The 10,390-nt window shown below is 44.4% G+C and overlaps 1 protein-coding gene across 2 annotated transcripts in view; it reads right to left on the bottom strand.

Moving 5' to 3' along the window:
• KCNJ5 (potassium voltage-gated channel subfamily J member 5) overlaps positions 1–10,390 on the bottom strand; it is a 53,976-nt gene that overhangs the window by 39,184 nt on the left and 4,402 nt on the right. The window contains exons 2-3 of one of the 2 annotated variants that reach the window (XM_019509188.1): positions 7,120–7,204; positions 2,528–3,474 (exon numbers count right to left, since the gene is read on the bottom strand). In XM_019509188.1, coding sequence (XP_019364733.1) covers positions 2,528–3,467 — 940 coding nt within the window. In that variant the 5' untranslated portion in view covers positions 3,468–3,474; positions 7,120–7,204. The remainder of the gene's footprint in view (positions 1–2,527; positions 3,475–7,119; positions 7,205–10,390) is intronic. The other variant, XM_019509180.1, reaches the window with a different exon arrangement.

The following is a 10,390-nucleotide window of genomic DNA, read 5'->3' as shown; positions in this document are numbered from 1 at the left end:
GGTGGCGGGGGGGGGCGGGCCGGACAGGACGGGACACAGAGAGAGGAACAACAGCCTTTGGATAGCTGAGAAATCTGTTCTGAGGGGATGTTATCCACCCAAGATGCTACTCCATCCTGCTGTGCTTGGGACGTGCATAGGGGTCTGTAATGCTCCTGCACTCCTGCACATAGAAATGCCTGCTGCATTTGAAGGGCTGGTAAAACCCTGCTGTTTAGCTGGGCTGGGCTGGCTAAAGAACATATCTGTGATACGTTCTTTAGAGATCCTTGATAGGGCCCCTTTAAGAGTGCTTTTACTTTGATGTCTTTCTGTTTCTAGACCTAGTTTCCCTGTGATCCCCCTTTTCTACCTTGTACGCCCCCTGGAAAGGGCTATAGTGGAAGCAAAGGGGTGAGGACTACTTCAAACCAGCTACTTTCACAACTGACCCCGTCAGACAGATATCACAGTTGACCTTCTGGATTTACCTCTGCAGATTTTCTCTTCACTCAATAGGCAGCAGAGAGAATCTACCTTAAATTAACTCACCGACTTACGCTGTTGTGGGAGAACACAATCTGGACCATAATTGCTCCATTATATGTGGAGTAATGGCCACAGGGAAGTAGGGAGATTGCAGGGTCTAGCTCTGAATGAGGCTGCCAACTCTTGAGACTGTGTCAGGAAACTTGTAATATCTGATTTTTCCATCTTAAATCATGGAGTAGTATGAATCTATGAGACTTTCAGCTTTTAAAAAAAATAAAATCTAAACTTAATTTCTAAGTTTCTAGCTCTCAGATTTTCACAAAACAACTTGAAAATGTGACTCAAGCTCACCCAAAAAGTTAAAAGAAAACCTTCACAGACATAGAAGTAATAAAAAAAAAAGGATTATTGAAAAGAAAGCAACTCGCTGTGTTTATGCCAATGCCAGGATTTTTGAATATTTGGGGCTAGTAATACTGTTGACCATGGGGAGGACATTGAAAAGATTCGACACCTGGGATTAATTCTCTTTTTGGAGTTAGTTAAAAAAAGACTTTCATCTGAGTTTTCAGGACTATTATTTTGGACAAGGAGATCACAGAGCTAGAAGAGTGTGTTTGCTTCTCATATAACTATACATTGCAAGTCACTTCCCTTCACCTCACTCAACACTCGTTTCTTTGGTTTCTCTTCCCAATATTGTGAGAGCTTTGTGAATTTTCCAGCGTGTAGAAATTGTGTGTCCCCCATTCTGTTAAGGGGCCAAAATTTTCAAAACCAACTGGGTGTTACAGGGATGTGATCTCCAGAGAGACAGTGCTTAGCCCTCTTGAAAATCAGGCTCCTTTTCAGGTGTTTCGAGCTGGACACCCTACACTGACTAGCCATGAGATGAGACTGATGAAACCTGTCTCTTGCCTGCCTTTCTGCACCCTTTCCAAAGTCCCCTGAGAAAGTCAGCACTGCAGATTTGGTACCACATATTCATGTACAATGAGATTTTGGCATGGAAAGCAAACTTGGCCAGCCATATATCACCTGATGTATCTGTTACATAGCATTGTTTTATGCTGTTCAATGGTGGTTGCATTCCAGCCAGAGGTGGTTGTGCTGCTGTGGTAGGAGAAGTCATCTATTTGCCATCCCTGATCTGCACCGAGGGGTTATTTTATTCTTAATGTGTGATGAGGTTTGTGAGATGGTCTGATATCCTGTCACACACATGCAGTACGTCATGAGATAGACTATGTACATGCAAATAAATAAATAAACATTAGCATATGCTGACTTTTTTTTACTATTAACTTTGGCATAAAGCGACTCACCCAGAACTCCCATTTTTACAATAGAGCAAGAAACAAGACTGGAGCCTCATCTCAAGCCTCCAAATCCAAACCACCCTGAGCTCATGTTCAAAATCTGGATCCAGATCTGGACATTATGGCTACTGGGCTCCTTCTTTAATTAGGCCATTTGGGGTGAATGCAGAACTGATTGTTTCCTTCTCTGTTTTCCCTCCTGCTTCCCTCCAGCTCACTTCTGAATGGCCTAAGCAATATTTCCAGAGTTTCTCCCTAGAGCCTATTCCAGTTTTAACTAGTTCTCGCTAACTGGAATATTTACATTGATATTCCATTTTCATCTGGTCACCAACCCCCACTGAACTGCAGCTGGACACCCATTGTTACAACTTTCTCAGAATTATACTTTCCACAAACAGGAACGTCAATATGATATTGAGACCTTTAGTCTGGCTACGCTGGGGAAAACATGCAGCAAATATCCACCCTCCGTGCTCTCAACTCAGCGTAGTGACTGAAGGTAGAGGAGCCACATCCAAGCAGCTACAATGAAGTAACATTTAATATAGTTCAATTATAGCCTGTTTTAAATATGGGATAGAACTGGGACAGTTGTTGAGCCACTTGGGCTATATGAGACTCCAGTGTTTCATATAGACCACCCACAAGAGGGGAACAAAGACCCACATGATCGGCAAACATGGACTTTCGGTGCCCTTTTTGCTCCCTGATACTTGCTTTTAGTAAAGCCTTACCTGTCGCTTCAACCATCCCTTCCAAGATGACCACAATTTCGAACTCTTCCTTCTCCAGCTGGGCACGTGACATCTCCCAGAAGGGGCTCTTCTCATTAATCTCATGCGAGATGATGAGTGGCGACACCAAGAACAGCCTGTCATCCCCAGTGTCGAAGCCCACATTGATGTCTGTTTGGTTCAAGGGGATAAACTCCCCTTCTTTGGTCTGTTTGGACTTAATCAGCTTGGCTCTAATGGACGCCTCAACGATGTGTGAATTCCGGAGGTCCCCAACCCGGAACATTAGACAGAGCTTCTCATCCCTCACAGAAATCACAGCGTTGTTGGAAAACATGAGGGTCTCAGCTCTCTTCTTTGGTTGGCTGATCTTGACAAACATGCACCCCACCATGAATGCATTGACTATGGAGCCCAGGATGGCCTGTATCAGGAGCAATACAATGCCCTCAGGGCACTTCTCGGTGATGACCCGATAGCCATACCCAATGGTTGTCTCAGTTTCAATGGAAAACAGAAATGCAGAGACAAATCCACTGAGATTTTCCACACAAGGAATCCAGTTCTCATCTTCAAGATGGTCCAAGTCTCCCCGGATGTAGGCAATAAGCCACCAAATGAAGCCAAAAAATAACCAAGTGATGGTATAGACCATGGTGAAGACAAGAAGGTTAAAACGCCATTTGAGGTCCACCAGTGTAGTAAAGAGGTCACTAAGGTACCGATAGGTTTCTTGGACATTTCCATGGTGCACATTGCACTTGCCACTTTTCTCCATGTACCGCTGGCGTGGCTTCTTGACTTCTGGTGTCAGGAGGCGAGTTCGGTCGGTGGCAATAGGGACAAAGTCTCGCGGTTGTTTATGAATCTTCTTGGACTCCCTGGATGTGACTCCAATATCCATGTCCTGGTCCATGAAGATCCTAGAGTCTCCAGCCATGGTTGGCCTAGGGGTGGGAAAGAAAAATAAGGATTAAGATACCAGGAAAAGAGCGTCAGATAAAAACAAGTGCTGTTTTAGCGAGTGAGCTGCTATGACTGATTATATAAAGGGGTGTTAAGATGCTGTGTAACATTACTGTGTTGAAAGGCTTTGTCCCAAAGTGATTCAGTGCTGGGATGAAGTTCATCCTACATTTGAAAAACTTTCTGGTAGGGCCACTTCCTCTCTTCTAACATTATATCTGGATGCCTCTTTGGAAGGCCAGAGAATGGCACCTAACTGTTGAACATCTTTATGGTGACACTGGTTGGCTAGGATGCTGAAAAAAGCAGGGATGTTAAACAGTTGCTTAGAATGAATTGGGTCTCCAGAAAGTGAAGACTTTAGTAATACTGCATAAGCCAATACAGGAAAGAGTATTCAGATAAGATAGTGAGGTGCATGGCCCTAGAAGTGACACAGAATACAATAGAAATGTCTGCATGTGTCTTGTTATTGATTTCATTCCTCAATGTTTTTCAAAGCTCCTTTTATGGCACATTTTATGCAAGACTAAGGCTTTGCAAGTAGGCTGGGAACTCTAAATACCTTGACCTAGAGTTTCAGAAGGGTCTTGTGATTTCGGATGCCTAACTTTCCAGGCGCTCCAGTTGAGAGGGCTTCAAAGAATTTGATTTACAGAAACTGCTCAGGACTCAATCTCTGCAAATCAGGCTTGCTCTAAGGCATCTTATCTTAAATCATGAGATACTTTGGAAAATTTAGCTCCTTCGATCTCTACTAAAAGCCCAGGTGTTTTGTACAAAACCATTCTAGCCAATTACAAACAGCACAAAACTAGATGAGTGCTGGTGGCTCTTCTCTGGTTACACTGCAACATCCTCTTTACTAAGCCAAAGATTTTTAAAATCCTGACATAGATAATGCATTATTTTTTTACAGAACATATTTGTTCTATTGAAAAAAATCAAGAATCTGGTCTTTGAACTCAGCGCAGAGAAAGAGTCTCCCATGGGGAGCTGCCTAAGAAGCCTTCAGTGTATCAAAGGCAATGCTCTCTATGGTGCACACTCTCTGCAGTGTCCTTAGCAAATCCTATTAAAACCTAACCAAGTCTATTACCATTCTCTCTGTCTTTAATCTTCTTATGCATCTGTGAATGGGAAGAGGTGCAGAGATACAATTAAGAGCATCTTGGGAAAGACAAAGCTTAAGGCTGTGCAAAGTGGCTTCATCTTTTCAGGATTAAAAAGCATTAAAGGTGGATGGGAATGAAGCAGAAACAGATAAACATATATATATATATAAGGCCGTGAATTTTTGTTTCTGCTATAGCCGGGTCTGGTAAACAGCAGGGAATTACCCTTTGTATTAAAGCTATAGAAGTCATTACAAATCATTACTTCCAGTGAAGAAGCCTGGGATTATTGCTAGAATCAAATTTTCTGTCTTATTCCAGTGTGGATGCCAGTGGCCTACCCATCCTCTTAGTCATGATGGCAGCATGCCTTTGGAGTTAACACATGAGACTGAGAATCTAGGCAGACTCTGTCCCTGACCCCATCATCACGGCTTCCTCTGCAGAGTCCATGTCACACAGCACACTTAGGACATGTTAACTGCACTTAAAATGTCAGCATTGCACATTCAAGCAGTAAAACACATGCTAAATGTAGCAATCTCTCCAGATTGTACTACCTAACATGTGTTCAGCCATCACTGAACTGCTCCACAGAGATAATACGAATTCAAGTGCATAGTGGGGGCTGGGACCGACAATCAGCTGATTGTTGCTCTCAGTCCCAGCACTGCTTTGGAGCCAGTTCAAGACTACAAGCAGCAGAGACCTGGCTTGGTCTGTGGATTCAGCAGCAAGTGTGGATCCAGCAGCAAGAGACGCACCCTCTTCTGGGCTTGGCTCCCCATGCCTCCTTCTACCTGTGGCCAGCCAGCAGCAGAGACCTGGTTTGCCCAGTTTGCCCCAGCATGCCAGAGGCAGGTACTCCCAGGCTGAGCAGTATTGGGCATGCAGTGGAGAAGGTGCAGACTCCGGGCACAGGGATTGCACATCCTCATGGGTAGACGTGCAAGCTGCCTGGTGCTGGGGTCAGGGTCAGGGGTGGAAGGGGGGCCACAGTCAGCTCCAACCCTGCCCAGATTGAGCTGAGGTCACAGTAAACATTACTGAGCAACGGCTTGTAACACATTCTGACTTTTAATACAGCACAGTGATGCTTACTACGATCTAACTAGAACGTGCTAAGTGTCCCATGTGATGAGGCCCAAGAGAAGGAAGATATAAAAAAAGAGAAGATTGAGAAGAGAAAAAACTGGTCCTGCAGCTACAGCCAGTGGACATCAGGCCCAGATCTCCTTTGCTTCTGCATGTTCCAAAATGACCCATTTCACAGCCTGCAAGGGGGTGTCCAGCCTGGTGTAGGATCAAGTGCAGGGGTGGGTAACAGGACAACTGGAGGGGAAAGGAAGGGGCTGGCTTTGATGGCAGTGTCAAAGGGTTTGGCAGTGAATAGGAATATATAAGTGGCAATTATATCCTTGCTCATATGAAAGAGAATGACTGGATATGGCATGCTGCCATGTACCGTACTTAGCTACGCAGCATTTAGTCTTGTTTTCTGTATCCTGCACCTTCAAATCTCTTCAAACTCTGGGCTTGATTCTCCAGGGCCTGCAGCATGTGTCCACTGATAGCTGGGCAAAGTGGGTATAAAATGTTGCAAAATCACAACGGTGGAGTTTTACTGGTGTAGGTCTGCAGGTGTAGGTCTGCAGAGAACATACCTTGTATATGCAGAGAGGGGCCGCCCCTCCATTCACTTCAGTGCTGATAAGAACAGGGGGGAGACTATATCCTTCTTCCTCCCAGAGACTTTATTTTGTCCTTTGTTGTTTGTCCACTTCACTATGTATAAAGTTAATTCATTCAGGCCAAAGGTTTATATGTGTGGAAAGATGTAAAAAAAACCCCTAAACCACAACACAAGCAGCAAAAAGAACAAGTAACCATTTTATAGATAAGTTTGGACTGATTTCATTAAAAGAAAAAAAAACCCTCCTGACCTGTATTAAAGTTGATATTTTTACCTGTAAAAGATTCATGTGATGCTACATTCTGCTTTTGGTGGCACTCTGGAAACGAGCCGAGATACCCAGATCTGAGGTATGAGATGCTGTACCGTGCAGTACAGACAAGAATAAAATAGGATCAAAGAAATCAAAAGATCAAAATCCCTGGAACTCTGACTCCTGACAAACAGCCTGGAGAGGCTTCATGCAAATGGCAGTGCAGTGAAACCTGCCTTAAGCAAACCGCTTGAGGGACAGGCAGAAATCAGCTGCCTAGTTCTTTAACTACAGGTCAAGTGAAAGTATCCCAGAAACCTTGGGGAGACTTTAAAAATGATCCCTTCATGCAAAGAGTACCTATTACAGAGTAACTTCCCTGTCACTTCCACTGTAATTAGAACTTGTCCTACTATTTAAACTTAATTTCCCCTGTTGTAGGTTAAATCTCTGCTTGTTGATAATGAAAATAATTGATTACAGGCTTCATAATGACGGGGATTATATACTCTTCTTAAGAGATGCAGCACGATCCAGTATTCAAAGTGGGAGTCAATACACTAACCTGGTTTCTGTTCCTGATTCTGTCGGTAACTTTCTTGTCAACTTGAGCAAATCACTTCTCTTCGGAGTGCCTCAATTCCCCATCTCTAAAATGAGGGATACTGAGATGTACATTTTCTTTGAGACTTTAGGCACAGAATAAATCCAGGAACCTGCTTTGTCATTAGAGGTCTGAATGTTCCATCACAGACAACATAGAGCAAAAAAGGAGTGGAGATATGAGAGTTTGAGGTTCTGCTTTACATACATATACAGTGATCCCCACCATGCACACATGCTTGCTGGCTAATGGAAAGTATGTGCAAGCATCCAAAGGAAAATAAGCCTTTAGTCTGTGTATCACTGTGCTTCCTTAGTAAATAGATCTATGGATGGCCACAGCCTCCGACAGTCGCACAGACCATGCTGTTTCACTGGCATTTACCGTCCGTGATTACACAAGGCCAGGATAATAAAAATGCCACTTTGGCACAGAGCTGCTTGCTCCCTTTGGACAGGCTGCTGAGAGCTGCTGCAGAAGGAGCTGTGAGACAGTGCATTATCAATTTTACAAAAAGGCCTTTTATCAGGCTTCTCTGTATCGCTCAGCTTTCACCCAGATGCCAGACGCAGGGGTGAGCTGTGATATGGAGGGAAGGGATCTCAGAGTTGACATCCAACCCAGTGGCTGTAGCTGAATGATGGGCACTGTTTTAAAGGGGTTGCTTTTAACCCTTACCTGCCATCGTTAACAGGCCTCCTGCTCCCCCCACACCTACACAGGAGTGTGCTGCAAACACCACAAAAAGAGAAGTGAGAAAGAATGCTTTTCTTAGAACAGTGATTTTTTTTCTTATGAAGAATTTAGGTCAAATGCTGATCTTGGTGCAAGGAAGATTTCACTGCTCCCTAAAGTCACACAGGTTTAGGATGCTGGCACGACGGTCAGAGCGGGGTTTAGTCCTCACCTCTGAACCACAGATTGCCTGTGTCACCAGGAGTAAATCTCTTAATTCCCCTCGCTATCAACTGGGGATGATAATACTGCCCTTATTCCACCTTTTATTCTGTCTTGTCAATAGGAATCATAAATTCTTTGGTCCACTTTCTATGCGTTTGAAGAGCGATGGACGCAGTGGGAACTTAAGCACGGCGATTAAATGATTTGTGCTGTAATATTAACAATAACGTGGTCATGGTGTTACGTGGGGTTGTGAAGTGCTGCGAAGGTGGAAGAAAAATGCAAATACATTGTTTTCCTCACCTTATTATAACGTGCAGGCAAATCTGCTTTGCTTTAACACACACCCCAGCACACACCGTTCACAACTTTCTGCCACCATTGGTGCCTTCAGTGACTGATTTTCCCAAGCAGCAGCTGGTACGGTGTGAGCAGAGTCACTGCTCTCTGCTCCAGGCTGGTTTGGGCTGCTGGGGGAAGGAGGTTGCAGTGTAAATCAGGAATGTCATGCACCGGTAATCGTATGGGATTAATCAGGGCTGGCTGAGTACTAATCCCATAGGTCTGAGCTGAGGTGTAGTGTGTCAGTCAGGACTGGAATATCAGGGGCAAGAGGCAGGGATGCTGTATGTGTCTGCCCTGTGCCCTTCTCTAAGCTTTAGCAGTTCCAAGTGGCAAAAGCCAGGTTGCACAAAAGAAAAGAAGGGGGATTGGGGAAGCTCAAAGCAGAGGGACAGGCAGTCATTTTGGTACGATCACAGCTGCTCCTTTCCGCAGGCCCTGCTCTCAATCTCCTGCAGATTCCTTTCTGCTTGCATTGCATCAATTTAATTAAAATGCCTAACCGACACTTGTAGGGAGCAGGTGAACATCAGCAAGAGAAAACAAAGTGGGCAGATTTACAAGCAAATCCACTGAAACAGAGGAGCCACAGAAGGTGCCTGTGGAAGGATGGAGGAAAAAAATCAGTCTAAAAATGCTGTTCCCTGTCCCAATCTATTGGAAAGTGGCTGTGGGGCAGATGCTTAATGATAAACAGGGCCTTTATTTCCCCTGAGGAAGGTAGCTGTCCATCCATCCACTTATTTATAGCCTGTACTTTATTAGGATTAAACTATCCAGGGAAACTGGAGAGGATCCAGAGGTGAACAACTAAGATACTAAAGGGGCTGAAATGCAAGCCATATGAGGGAGGGCTGAAGGAACTAGGTGATTTTAGTTTGGAGGAAAGCAGATTAAGGGCGGGGGAGGAGGGGGTCTGATAGCTGTTTTCAAAAATTTGAAGGGCTGCCATAAAGGACATTGTGCTCCCTTGCCACAGAGGGCAGGGCAAGGGGAAATGGGTTTAAAGCACATCAAAGCAGATTTAGATTAGATCTCAAGAAAAAAATTCCTAACAGTAAGAAGAGCCGGACAACAGAACAGGGAAGCTGTGGGATCTTTCACTGGAGAAACAAGAAGAGGTTGGACCAGCATCTATCTGAGATGGTTTAGTGAATCCTGCATCCACGCAGGGGATTGGACAGGATGACCCTTGAGGTCCTTTCCAAACCTACGAGAATCTCTGTGTCGTGTGTGTGCATGTGTGAGAGAGAGAGAGTTAGTAAGGTAGAGACTGACACTCAGACCCTTCTACACTTCAATTTCCCTGCCCACAAAATGGGTATAGCGATAGCTACCTCTGCTGTTCAGTGGCTTAAGATCTACTGATGAAACGCACTATTTAAGAGCGCTCTCCTATAAAAGGCAAAGCAAAAGACAAAGAAAAACTCCATAGAAGGGAAACTGATGGCACTTCAGTGATAAACATGTGGTTCAAAACACAGGACCGCACCCCCCCCCCCATAATTCCTTTCCAAAGTGTAATCTCACTCAGCACCAAAGTATCAAGTTTCTTTTCATTTCCTCTGAGCTTTCATTAACTTGGCATCATCGCTCCCCTTGCACACTGACAGCCAGGAGTGCTGAGCTACAGTGGAATTCCTCTGGGGCTGAAGGAGATACCTACCCACGGATACACAAAAGTGGCTGATTGATGATTAGCTAGGCAGTTACCAAAGGAAGTGAGGAGCTTTGCTGCTTGCTACAGAGCTGGGTTGATGACTGCCTGTCTGTTCAGGGTTTGTTAGGCTTAGAAATATTATAACACAGTCTTTCCAAAAATGGCTGGTAAGAAAATCTCTCTGGGCAGGAAGTTGGAATAACATGGGGGGAGACTGACTTAATGGATAGCTGAAGTATTTCTGGCTGTTTCGTATCTGTCTATCCAGTCCCCCAAAGATACTGGGTGACCAAAATACTAATTATCCTGAGCCCTTTTGTTCTCAATACG

Source organism: Gavialis gangeticus, unplaced genomic scaffold, assembly GCF_001723915.1.
Source record: "Gavialis gangeticus isolate Ggan-Ray unplaced genomic scaffold, GavGan_comp1, whole genome shotgun sequence".
NCBI classification, from domain to species: domain Eukaryota; kingdom Metazoa; phylum Chordata; order Crocodylia; family Gavialidae; genus Gavialis; species Gavialis gangeticus.
This window is presented reverse-complemented; position numbering and strand designations above follow the sequence as displayed.